The 14,054-nt window shown below is 36.9% G+C and overlaps 1 protein-coding gene across 1 annotated transcript in view; it reads right to left on the minus strand.

The window, feature by feature from the left end:
- RGD3 (ROOT GROWTH DEFECTIVE 3) overlaps window positions 1-14,054 on the minus strand; it is a 52,771-nt gene that overhangs the window by 16,534 nt on the left and 22,183 nt on the right. Inside the window, exons 10-19 of the mRNA XM_089165023.1 lie at window positions 13,870-14,002; window positions 13,299-13,367; window positions 5,439-5,650; window positions 4,810-5,044; window positions 4,414-4,587; window positions 3,905-4,330; window positions 3,354-3,797; window positions 2,606-2,725; window positions 2,012-2,494; window positions 669-1,207 (exon numbers count right to left, since the gene is read on the minus strand). Of these exons, the coding sequence (XP_089021149.1) occupies window positions 669-1,207; window positions 2,012-2,494; window positions 2,606-2,725; window positions 3,354-3,797; window positions 3,905-4,330; window positions 4,414-4,587; window positions 4,810-5,044; window positions 5,439-5,650; window positions 13,299-13,367; window positions 13,870-14,002 (2,835 nt within the window). The remainder of the gene's footprint in view (window positions 1-668; window positions 1,208-2,011; window positions 2,495-2,605; window positions 2,726-3,353; window positions 3,798-3,904; window positions 4,331-4,413; window positions 4,588-4,809; window positions 5,045-5,438; window positions 5,651-13,298; window positions 13,368-13,869; window positions 14,003-14,054) is intronic.

A 14,054-nucleotide genomic window follows, 5' to 3' on the forward strand; every position in this document is an offset into this window, starting at 1 on the left:
CATTTCATATTTCAGTGGTTTCAGCTAAATGCATGGCAAATCATATTCAGAATCTGTTGGTTTTATTTGGGTCCACATGAAAGCCCACTTATATTTAAGCTACAACATAACCATTTTGTAGCCTATTTCAACAGTTTTTCAATGTCCAGCCTATTAATTTATATTGTAGGTCCTGCATATTCATGCTACGATATTCCATTTAATTTATGATAACCCTTTAAATTTTGTACGATATTCCATTTAATTTACTATAACCCTTTAATTTATATATTGATTGTTAGAATATTTCAATTAACCTACATTCGAGCTACCATAATGCTGATAAATTCCATTCTGGAATTAAACCAAAACAGCCGAAATGAAATTTACCAGCACAAGTCAAAACATAATTCAGTATAAATATTTTACACTTTAAATGTAATCATATCTTGTATATAGCACAAGACAACGCAAGAACTGCAGATCAATTATCTAAAATTTCAAAGTCCACAGTGGCCAAAAGCACATTACGCAATTACAAGAATACATGACAATGCCATTGCAAATCACTAGACACCAAAATTCCACTGCTTAAAGATAAATAAAAGATGTTGACTAAAGCCGGCACATAATGAATGACAGAAAAACGTTGAGATATGGATCTTATCACATGGGAGGCTTACAATTACCTTCTCAGGGTCACTTTCAGATCAATGGAAAGCTGGTAGTCATCAATATTGGAGTTGTCAAGCAGTTGCTCAAGGAACTGAGCGTCTTCTGCATTTTTAGATAAACATTCACTTAACCCTTCTAGTGGTGGAGCGCCCCTTGCTAAAGGAAGAAGAGGTACAAGAGCAGCAAAACTATGGGTGACACTCTGCCTGACAGCATGATCACAATCACTCATACATCTCAGTAGAGGCACTACTAACAAAGGAGCATATGGGACTAGTTCTACTCCCAGCCCTTGAACAAGCAAACTGACTAGCATGCCAGCTCCTTGTCTGGTATGAACAGATGTTGTATCCCCCAACATTGGGATTGTTTTCTCAATCACAATCCTCATCACGCTTACTGTCATCGACTTTGCCATTGACGTAATACACCTTGCAGCAGCTAATCGTACAGCAACATGGTAATGGCGCACACATACAAAGATACATTGTAGAAGAGAGAGCAATTTTGGCTTTAATGAATCATCCAGCAAAGAAGCAACTGAACGTACCACCTGGAGTAAAAGGCAACATACAATGTCCATAATAGAAGATAAAAAAACAGAAAAATAAAATTGCAGATAGGATGCAGTAAGTTATAGTTTGATGAAATGGTTTGACAACTCAAATTAGGGTGCACTAGGTAGACCTTCAGTTTTTATCTTTATTTTTTGGAACAGGTCTTGTCATCATTCTAAAATTCCAATGATAAGTTATTTTAAACCAGAACCTAGCTGTAAGTTGCAGATGATATCCAAACAACTTCCATTGGATCTCTTTTCTTCTTCTTTTTTTGGGAGTGGGGGGGTGTTGCAGCATTTGACCAAGTATTGCAGGTTTCCCATCAAAAATACAAGAGAGGGTTACCATTCAAGTTTCAAGCATTTGAGAACTTAAAGACCAGGCTATGTCTGAGGTAATTGCAATTTACAAGATTTTTTTTTAAAGAGGAACTAAATGAATCACAGTTACAAATTTTTAATCAGCACTATGCTCTTCTAAATCCCAAATTTGTGAGTGAGTTCAGTGGAAGATTAAATAATTTACACGGAGCCTAACAGCCTGATACTGAACGCGATAAAATATCATACATCATAATTTCAATTTTCAATGTATTAAGTTGAATCTTCTTTTAACAGCTAGCGAAGAAAACCTAATATTGCAATCGGTAGTGCCAAGACTCCAAAATTATCGTAAGTAGTAATAACTCATTGAACAAGGATGTTAAGAAGGATGACATGACATTACGCTTGCAGTGTTTCAAATTCAGATTGCAGAATAAAGAGACATTCAAAGCCAAAAAAGATAAGAATTATGACCTGGATATTGTTTATCAAGATCTGTGGATCCTTGACAGAATCAATGGCTTGCAACATATGCTGATCATCTGAAGGCACTGTGCCTTGAAGGTTCCAAGGCTTGAGGACTTCAGTAAGGCAATCCCACAATTTAGGAAGCATATCAAATAGCAAACCACCAAACCTTGCACACAAGTACTTCAGTGCAAGTTCTGAGCCCCGCCGGCTTATGAAGCCTTCAACCTTTGATCGATCTTCCCCTCCAGACAGCAAATTTACTTTTGTCTTCTGTTGACCTGCACCTCTTCCAAAAGATAACAAGTCTTGATCATCAATAATCTCCATGGAATTGATGTTTGCAGCTTGGGGTGTCTCACAAGGATCCATGCATGTCAAGCTACAAAGGTTCTTAATTAACTTATCATTTGGACTAGGTTTGCGTGTGGTACAACGATAAATAAGCTCAGCAAGGGCTTCAGCTGCCTTCTGCTGAAGTACTTCCTCCTGATGTAAAGAATTTATGCTTAAATTAGCTTAGAATTTATGCTTAAATTAGCTTTGCTAGTAGGGACATAAACATACTCAATATTAGTACCACAATTTTCTAAATACTACCTGCTCTTTTTTTATAGAAGCCATCAAGGGCAAAATAATTGGATTAAGTCTGACAGGCAGCTCAGACATCCAGACGACCGCAGCAGCAACTAAGGCTGATACAGTAACATGCAAGTTATTCTGCAGGTAATTCCAATTAGCAACATAAGAAATAGCAAATATAAGCATAAAATACCATAGGTACTCAATTAACAAAAATATGATAAATCACAAAGCCTAAGGCAGTTGCAATAATTGTAATAATAGTTCCACATCATTACTTTATATATGTACAATACCACCACTAGTCATTTTCTTTTGTTATATTTAATAAAAATTATATTCAGAGCTCTAATAAACATAATCAAAATATGACAACTGGAAATAATTTAAATGCTCGGAGAGAGAGAAATATAAAGTAGAAACAAAGTAGAGATACAGAGACAACAACAGAAACCCAAATCACCTCTTCAAACTATTACTAAAAAATGGCTAACTAATACTGAGCTCCTCACATGCAAGTATACTGCACTGAACCCACAAAAATGACCACACACCCAAGTCAGGCACAGAAAATAATGGGCCAATTGACTATTAAGCATCCCAGGCGTTCAAGTATATCATCCTACTGAATAAAGGAATGATATGTCATTCAAGTATTTCCATACTGAGTAAAGGAATGGAAGTCAAAAGTATTGGTTCATACACTAAAGGTGAAGAAACAGAACTATAAGAATATAGGCAAAATCATTCAAGTTAAAAGGCATACCTGAACACATCTTAAATAGCCTGATGTTGTCAAAAGTCGTTGCTTTGATGACTCAAAATCATCCAGGAGGTGTCTCTCTATAGTTTCCTCCCCAGCTGCTTGGTCAGTTGGCACCAAAAGTTTAGATGCAAAATTAATTGCATCATCAACACTTAATGCGTCAGGATTAATTTTAGTAGCCATCAACATATTCTTTAGTAGTGCAGATGATTCAGTAATCCGAAGCAACAGGCTGGCCTCGTTACGCATCTTGGCATAAGTTCTTGAAAGCTCCCCATAAGGAAGTGGTGAATCTTTTGTAGGTAATGAAGGATTGGTGCATGATAACAAATCCAACAACCATTGTCTAATCTGGTCAATGAACCCAGACATAACCCCTTGAGTTCGAACCAAATCCTTATTCTTAATCTCTTTGAACCAAGAAACAAGAAGCATGGAAGCCACCTGCAAAAGTAGAAATTTAACCACGAAGTAAGAAAAAAAAGCAAAGACCAGAACTTTTATTTCAGGAGTTAAGAAAGATGAAAAGAAAATATATATGAAAGGTTAACCTGTCTTTGGACCCCAGACAAGGAGATAAGATTGCTCCATAATGGATCAATGACAAATTGTAAAGACTCTTCAGGTAACTTAGAAGCTAGAAGACCCAAAGCTGATGCAGTAACTACTCGTGTATGAGTGACAGATTTCTGACCATCAGCACCAACAATTATCTTAACAAAGCTGGTAGTCACATCACCATTTCTTTCTTGTGAAGCAACTCCTTTTGCAGAATCAAAGCCAAAGTTTATACTGCAGTCATTATCAAGCTTTGCCGCTCTCATCTTAGCGGCAGCTTTAAAATGACTTTTGCGAGGAAGGGCTACCGGCCAAAACATTTTTGTAGCATCCAAGGGTGAACCATATGGAGTTGTTGCAAGTTCTATCCATGAAGGGAAATATGATCGTGCAGCAGTTTCCAAATCATGCTCAGGACACTGAAATTAACCAAGAACGCAAGATTAAAAGAAATAATATTTAGTAAGGCTTAAGAAAAAGCATGCATGTGCCAAACAAAGACCTGTAGTAGGAGACTCCAAACCCTCTCTGAACATTGCAATATTTGTTCATTTGATTCAAGGAGAAGATTCTGAAAAACAATCCTAAGAGTATCTCCCAAAATAAAAGAAGGCCAAAAAGAGCTAGGTTTCGACTCAGAAGAGCTCCCTCTATATCCCGCTTCAAGCAGGCGTTCCTACAGAAGAGTTCTGTCAGCTATTCAACAATTAATCACACACACACACACACACACACACACACAGACAACACAGAGAAGAAGATAGTAATTGTGTATTAGAAGGAGAAAACCAAAAAATTAAGAATTCCACCGTAATGTTTGTAGAAACCAAAATGGACACCTGTATATAAACAAGCACCTAATGACACTAACGACAACTATTAAAAGAAACTTCTTTACCAAAGTACGTATGGCTGAATGACGAACTGATGTAATGCTATGCCTCATAAATGGCCACAATCGTGGTGCCAGAGTAGATAAGATATAAGGATTCTCCTCAGACTTTAGTACTGCCCCATACTCATCAACCGGAACTAACTCATTAAGATCGAACTCTTTTTTTTCTTTCAACGAACCAAACATCTTAGGAATCATTTCTTCCTGGGAATAGATTTCTGCCAATAAGTTCATGACACTGCACAAGAAAGCTGACATAAGAAGCCATATTTTCTACCTTAAGCAAACATTTAATGATGAAAAAACCAGCATTAAAAAAATATATATTTAACTTGCATATTTTAATATAGATAATATCTAAAACTAAAACATACCTATAATTTCGAAACAAACTATTAAAAATCCCAACAGGTAAATTTTCGATGTATCAACTAAGAGTTTTCAGAGCACTGTGTTGATATGCTGATAGGATAGGTAGCAAAACATGCAAGAAGGTAATAAAAGAACAGAGAGAAAATAAGCGAATAATAAACCAATCAGAATAGGTGATTCCTCTGGAAATCCATCAACCTTCCACGCGGCAAAAAATAGGTGGCCAGAAATATATTGAGGCTAAATATGAAGAAATGTACCTGCTAGTGGATGGACTTAGGTCATCTAGATCAAGCAGGATATCCCAAAGCAACATAACAATAGAATGCAATACTTCGCCATTTAGAGAAACTATGGCAGCTGCTGCAGGTATCAGAGCTTCAGCCGCAACTGCCCTAACATCATCATCTGGATCCTCCAGACCTGCTTTACAGGCAGGAAGAACACATCCAAGCAAATCATGAAGCATTTCCTGTTCAGGATGGAGCACAATTTAGCAGAAAGCATAGAGCCAGGATTCTATAACAGGAAGAGACGCTGTAAATAAAGACAAATTGAGTTACACAATCATCAACTTGAATGAACTGAAGGGATCCAAGAAAATTATTCACACCACATCATATATGCCAATCAATACAGAATATAACAAAAATCCCAAGAAAACAGCCAAAAAAATAAAGACTGAAATCCCAATAAATAGTAGACAAGCTATTGTGTATGATGTTCAATTGTGCAAGTATGTACTTTCGCCTGCTTTCTTTTTTGTTTTAAATCACCAGCAAATTACACTAATAAGACAAAAAAGAGAGTTACAAGCATACAGGGAAAGAAGCAAGCCAAACAGACCAAACCCAGCCAATCAAATGCACCTCCACAACAACATTCCTCATCAAAAAAGATGAAATCCAAATTTTCAGTAAGCGAAAACTTGAAAGCATAGTCATCTACTTATCTCCCCCAGGTCAACAATATAGATCTTGATAATTTACACCATATTTATTAACTGGAATAGCTTCAGCGCTGCTCCCTGCACTAAATGCATCATCTCATAGCCACCTCCAGGATCCTTTCTAAAGCTGCATCGACCAACAATCCCCTTGTCTTACTAGTGGACAAGGTTCAGAATTTAGGTTTTGAGGCCAGTCCCAGCCTGGAAGTCTTCAAGAGGAACTCAAATCTATATAAATATGATATATTATATATTATATAAGAAGAGTTCCTATAGCATTAATTTGGCAAGTACTAAAGAAAAGAAGTGTTGCAAGTAAATATGTAGACATAGTTAAGGATATGTATGATGGTTCAATGACAAGTGTAAGAACAGTGGGGGACAAAGTAACGAATTTCCAATTACAGTTGGGTTACATCAAGGATCAACTTTAAGCCCATATTTATTTGCACTTGTAATGGATGAATTAACCAAAGACATTCAAGACGAGGTCCCTTAATGTATGTTTTTTGCTGATAATATAGTGTTGATAGATGAGACTCAAGTGAGGATTAATACCAAGTTAGAATCATGGAGAGCAGCTTTGGAATCAAGAGGCTTTAAATGAAGTAGAACGAAGACAAGATATCTAGTTTGTAACTTTAGTCATGATCGGGCAGACGATGAGGTGGTGAAACTTGACGATAAGGAGATTCCTCAAAGTGATTATTTTAGGTACCTAGGTTCAATCATAAGTAAAAGAGGTGATACAGAGGATGATGTTTCCCAAATAACTAAAATAGGGTGGATGAAGTGGAGAGGTGCATCTGACATCTTGTGTGATCAACATATTCCATTAAAGCTTAAAGAAAAATTTTATAAGACCGTCGTTCAACCAGCTAAGATGTACAGAGCAGGATGTTTCCCAAATAATTAAAATAGGGTGGATGAAGTGAAAGGTGCATCCGACATCTTGTGTGATCAACATATTCCATTAAAGCTTAAAGGAAAATTCTATAAGACCGTCGTTCAACCAGCTAAGATGTACGGTGCAGAGTGTTGGGCTGTTAAAAAGAAACATATATATAAACTTAGTATAGCAAAAATGAGGATGCTAAAATGGATAAGAGGCAAAACTATGAAGGATAAGATAAAGAATGATCATATTAGAGTTGGTTTGGGAGTTGCTCCCATAAGTGATAAGCTTTGGGAAAGTCGTTTGAGGTGGCACGACCATGCTCAACGGAGACCTATAAATGCCCCTGTACGGAAAAGTGATATAATCCAGATTGAAGGAACTAGAAGAGCTAGGGATAGACCGAAGATAACCTTAAGAGAAGTGGTGAGAAAGGATATGCATACCTTAGGCCTTGTATCTAGCATGGCCTCAAACAGATTGGTAGACAAGAATCCATGTAGCTGACCCCATTTAGTTGGGACAAGGCTTCTTCTTGTTGTTGTTGTTGTTGATGTTGTTGTTGTTGTTGTTGTTGTATATTATATATAATATATTATATGGCATAAAAGAACCGTTAAAGGGAGGAGTATATGTAGAAAAAAAACTATAATAGAAGTTTAAAAGGAATAAAGGTTGCCCAAGGGTACTATATGAAATGAACAAAATAAATAAGTCCAAAAAAATAGAATGCTAAATAAAGGGAGACATGAAAGGATGTGAGCACACTTGTAAATTAAAAGAAGAAAAAGCCAAATAATGAAATCATAGAGGAATTGTGGGATTTTAAAAGAAAGGACATGTGTATTTTGGGGGTTACCGAGTGTAACCTCCTACTTGGAGGCTGCCACTCCAAAACAGTCGAGGCTTTGATGTGAGGAAGATGAAAAAAAGGAAGTGGAAGACTTTGCAATTTCAATCAAGGGTTTAACATGGATGGGAAGGTTCCACTTTGGGAACTTGAGACATAGGCAAAAACCGGTGAAAGTCGTGAGACTTATTGTATCTTTCTCTTCAGAATCTAGAGGTCTCTCAACATACTTCTTTTTTCTTCTATTTGTTTCTCTAAGCCTCACTTTCTCTATGCTCTTCTCCACTCATTTATTAATCTAGTTCCATGTTTTCCCCTTTGCTCCTTGGCCTTTATTTTTTCATCTTTGTTTCAGGTTAACAGCAGAGAAGAGTTTCGGCGGAGGATTGATCAAGCTTGTAGGAAAGAGAAAAGCAAAAAAAGAAGGAAATGGTTGCCCTCGCCCCCTCGAGTTCCTTTTTTTTCTTTTTTTTTTTTTTTTTTTTTTGGGGGGGGGGGGTTGTGGGTGTAGGGAAGCGTAAGAGCTCAGAATTGCCAATAGAATCAAAAAGAGGAGAATTAGATTTCAGTTGGAATCACACAAGAGGAAAGGATCATGAATTAGATTTCAGCTTGAATCACACAAGAGGAAAGGATCATGGAAGCAGTGAGATGGGTTCTCCAGCACTCATACCAAACTGGTGCAAAGCCAGTGAGAAGAATGCATAAGAAGGGTTTATTGTAGGGAAGCGTAAGACCTCAGAACTGCCAGTAGAATAAAAAAGAGGTGAATGTATTCCCAGGATCTTAAAGGAACCAGCATGATTTGGGAAATTTCGCAGGGACAGCCAAAATCACAAAACTAATGCATATGTGTAGGTTAGGGCTTTACATTATCAACACTGATGATGAAGGGTTTAGAATTGCTTGCGGGTGGGATGCTTAGGATGTTTGTCACTTGGAAAGAGTAACTCTATAATCCTGATAGGTTGCCACAGGTAGGGTTTTGAAATGAGATATCTCAAATGGGGTTTTAGGTGGTCAAACCAACCCAAGAATTATTGGAAAATGTAGTAAGAAATAAAACAATCATCTATGGAATCTCAAGCAATTGGTCAGGTAAATTTTGTTTTTTAACATTGTTTAGGTTAGATACATAAGGTTATCAAAAAGCAAAGATCCGAGAACTGGATTTGCCAAGAAACTTGGATCGAACCTAGCATTTGACATATGGAGACGATGCCCCAAGTTTTATCTAGATTGAACCTAGCATCTGATGTGTGTAATTTTGGTTGTGATCAGACAAATGATGAGGTGGTATAACTTGATGCAAAAGAGATTCTACAAAGTGATTACTTTAGGTGCCTTGGCTCAAATAAAAAAGGTGATATAAAAGATGATGTTTCCCAAAGAATTAAAATAGGGTGGATGAAATAAAGTGCATCTAAGGTCCCGCGTGATCGACATATTCCTTCAAAGCTCAAAGGAAAAACCTATAGAACCGTCATCTAACCAACTATGATTATGGTGTAGACTGTAGAGTGGTGGGTTGTCAAGAAACATCATAAAAATAAACTCATAGCAGAAACGTGGATGCTAACATTGATTAGTGGCAAAACTAAGAAAGATAAAGTAAGGAATGATCATATTAGAGCTGGTCTAGGAGTATCTCCGATAAATGATATGCTACAAGAAAGTCGAATGAGGTGGCACAATCCCGTCAAATGGAGGGCCTTAAATGCCCCTAATGGAGAAGTGATTTAATCTTAGATTGAAGGAATTAGAAGAACTAAGGGCACACCTAAGAGAAGTGGTGAGAAAGGATATGCATAGCTCAGGCCTTGTATCTAGTATGGCCTCAAATAGAACTGATTAGCAAGCAAGAATCCAAGTAGTTGACCCAGCTGTTGTTGGTGGTGTGGTTGTCGTGGTGCATATCCAACTTCCAAATTTGGGTTCCCTGGGAAAGATAAAAATATAGGAACCAGCGGGGTTTTGGTGATCAAGAAACTGAAGGGAGGAATGACAGGGAGATGGATGAAGCAACATGCAACCAAGCTTACTGTTGACCTTGACCTTCAAAGAAGTAACTTATATGATAGAGGAAGATAGCATCCACAGTTATAGCAAGATTCTTGAACTTTAAACATCAAGATACAGAACCACCTTGCCCTTGAAACATGAAAAATCCCAGGTACTTGAACTTTAACCATCAAAAAAACTCAAATCTTGACTTTAAACAGCAGATCATAATCATAAACTCATAAAAAGGAAACAGCAATAGCTTGCTAAGCATAAATAACACGAACTCCAATAGTTTATTGTTCCAAGAGTATGGGGTATAAATAGGACCTGAGGCCGAATACAACTTCTAAGGAAATCAAGATGGGAAGTCTGTGGAGTCTAAAAGCTCCTAGTCTTGACCTAGTTTTGATTGTTTCAACTTTGTTTCAATGGTTTCAGCCATATTTGGCAGGATTCAACCAAAAAACCTATATATACTTCACTGAACCCCATCAAAACTTGTGGAGACCTGGCTGGAAAGTAAGATAGCCAAACAAGTCTCCCCCATCTCTCCCTCCCTCCCCATTTAAATCCAACAAAAATAGTTCAAAAACCGAATTCTCAAAGGAGAAGGGTGGGGGAGTCAACCTTTATTTCAAGAACAAAAACTAGTTTTTTAACCGTAGATGAAGTTTTCAACTTTCAAAACTAGAAATTTTCATTAATCTTAATTTAGTGAAACACAGCTAAAAACCAAAAATGCGTCAAATATAAATTTGTTTTGATGTCTAAAACAATATTTTCATTAAGATTGATTTTGATAACATTCACCCACGCCAAAGGACGCCAAAGAAGATTTTTCTGTCCTTAAATTGAACCGAAAATTACAACAATTACTGAATGATGATTCAATTAAAAACACCCAAAAAAAACCCTGAAATAAAACGACATATGGGCGATTTTCATACTTAACCCATGTATCTATAGTTTAGGTTCATTAAGTTGGCCCACCACACGGTAATTGATGGAACAAAGCCCCAAAACCTACATGACCTAACCAAAGGCCTATTCCAAGGGAAAAAGAACCCAATTTGGTACTGGGTCTGAATCAACTCTCACCATCTCCCCCAAAAAAAAATGCCTTGATAGAGATGTGGGGGAGTAACAGATGTGGATCAGCTTGTACCATTCCCAAGTAGTACTCTGGCAATATAGAAGCACTAAGAATGAGCTTGAAAAACATGGGGCATGACAATCTCTTGTGTTCATAAACAAAATCAGCAGCCATGTTCTTGGGGTCTTCCTAAGGCAGCCCTAGATTGAAGAGGCTCAACTAGAGGCCAGCTTTCCAGAATCTCAACTCAAATAGTAAGAGTTCAGGTTTTAAGATTTTGGGATATTTCATTGGACTACGTAAAAACATAGGGTCGGATAGCTTTGGAGAGATTTAGAGTAATGGGTTGTATAGATGAATTAGGCAAGTTCTTGAGATATGGGATGAAAAGTTATTCAAATGGAATCAAACTTGGGGAGGAGTTCATTAATGACATATTTGGATGATCCCTAGAGTTTGAGATGGTTTTAATGGTCAAATTGGTGCAAATCAATGTTTGAAAATTTTGGTTTTTGGGGAGTACAAAATAAAAAGAAAAAAGTTAGGGTTGGGGAATTTAGAAGGTAAAAAATTAGATAAAGAAGAAAATTGGGTAGGGGATAATTAAAATGAACTTTTGTTGAAGATATTCTTGAATATTAGGTTGAATAAGGAAATATACTCTTGAAGAAAAAAGAATATCAAGTGAATGGGAAAATATATTCTTGGAGCACATAAGAAATCACATGAGAGAGAGAGAGAGAGGGAGGGGAGATGCTACGTCACTTACCTCACTACCAGCAGCAATAAACAAAACTCAAAATTCAATTCATCAATTCATGGCTCAACTGAGTTGAGCAATTACATATTTACATCTATATATAAAGAGGAAACAGCAGTAGCTTGCTAAGCAGAGATTACATAAATACCCAACTGTTTATGCTTCCCATTGTATAAGGTATAGATAGGCCTAAGGCCAAATACAACTTTTGATCTATTAGGAATAGAAGATTCCTAACCATAAAAGGAAAACAAATAATCCAATGCATGCAGGCCTTTTAAATGTCCTAATATAAGCTAACTTAGAGCATAACAAGACTTTCCTGTCCTTTACTTAAATTGAATCAGAAATTTATACAATTGAACCAATTCTTGAACCATCTTAAAGGACTGAATAAAGCTAAACATATGAGTTTTTGTACTTAACTCATGAACCATGTTTTAGATCGATTTAGTTCGTCAATTACAGTAGTAACCCATCAAATGAAAACCCAGCATAAAAAGGAAACTTACTCTAATTTGGAAACTCAATTTAATTATGGAAATAAATCCCATCCCCTAAGAAAAAAGACCAACTCCATGCTGGATCTACATCAAGGAAAAGATAGGAGGGAGAAAAAGAGAAAGGGGGGGGGGGGGGGGGGAAGAGTGTATACTCACGGGCAGACAGGCTACTCACACCATAAATTCAACTCATACATCAAATCTAAGTTCTAATTACACAGTTACTAGCACTTAAACTTTATTTTATTTCTCTAGAAAAGGGGGAACTTATTCTAATCTGGAAATTCAATTTAATAGAAAATAAATCCTACTTTCTAGAATCATCAAATATGAATCTCTTTTTAACACCAAAACTGCTTCTGTTATAGCATATTTAGCACATCAGTTTGAACCATAATTCTACCAGAAATTCAGGAGGCCAATATATTTATTCTGCACAAGGGCTAGGGTTTATTGGATTTCATTGTTTGACCACCATATTGCAAAAAATGAGGGTAAACCATTCTTCAGAGCTAAAATGATATTAGTGAATAAATTCTCGGCACCAACAGTGCCTAAAATGGGCATTACTTCAAGCAGGGGCAATTGCCATATAAAATGTAAACTATTGAAAATCGTGTAGGGAATGCTTGGACAGTAGTAACAAAGTCCAGGATATCTTTTTCCCCATTTCCCTTCCCATTTTGGGTTTAGTGCCCAATTATGCAGAAATTAAAAAAAAAAAAAAGGGGGAACTCCAACAAATGGAATAAATGTTTTTCCTTTGTCATGGTTTTGCAACCCAAAAAACTGCATGGTATTCTACAGGAAAACAAGCAATAGGTCCAGTATCCAACACTGAACAAGGAAATACAAACAAAAAATTGGAACTTGAATAAGAAGGACCACAATTATAATTAACCCAATTATAAGAGGAAAATAATGATTAACACAATCCCATCTGCGTCAACAAGTTCTGAAGACAAGCACACATTCAGAAGATGCAAGATAGGTCAAACTAAGTACACAAACAACTGTGGAATTGACCAGAAAAAGAAATTGGAGAAATCTATATCACAGATCTTACCCGTCGCACAGCAACCAAATACTTGATACCCAGAAGGCTTCCATGTCGTATTTCCCATTCTGGTCTACACTGAAAGAATCAGTAGAACTGTTAAAACATTAAGGCACTGCAATTAAATAATGGTAGTAACACCAGCACAGGAAATTGAATGAACTGTTATAATGAGGGTTTAAGGGTATATCAGGTATACTTTGAATCAAGGATGAAGATTTTGGCACCAACCAAGGTTTTGACCAGCCAGAAACCGATAATTAGTCGAGACTGGTTGAAACCATGTATTTTTAGATAAAACTTGACACGTGAGGGCTGATCAAAATTGGTCAAAATTTGTCAAAACCTGGTGTATTTTGGACAATATGACCAACTAGACACGGACTTTCGGGTAACCAAGACATCTCTGTTGAAACCAGTGGTTTAGACTGAGATTCACCATGCTTGTAATGCTGTCTCAATATGAGTTTATATTTCTTTTGTCCCTTCTCTCCTAAATAACCATGGAAGTACTCTCTAGAGACACAAGCAATTATTTTCCAAAGCAGTTACATCATGAACATAGCCACAAAACAGTTACCTGAATTTGCAGCAAGATGTTCAACGTCTCACGGACTAATGAAGGATGCATGTATTTGAGTGCGGCACCAAGTGCTTGCGCACACGTTTCACGCACTGGTGCAACAACCTGATCAGAAACATAGTCACCAAAACTGAAACAAACAAAACAGAATCAGGGCCATCATATGCAAAAGTTCTATTTTT

Source organism: Hakea prostrata, chromosome 8 (assembly GCF_041222555.1).
Source record: "Hakea prostrata isolate BN-2017 chromosome 8, UWA_Hpros_2, whole genome shotgun sequence".
Lineage (NCBI taxonomy): Eukaryota > Viridiplantae > Streptophyta > Magnoliopsida > Proteales > Proteaceae > Hakea > Hakea prostrata.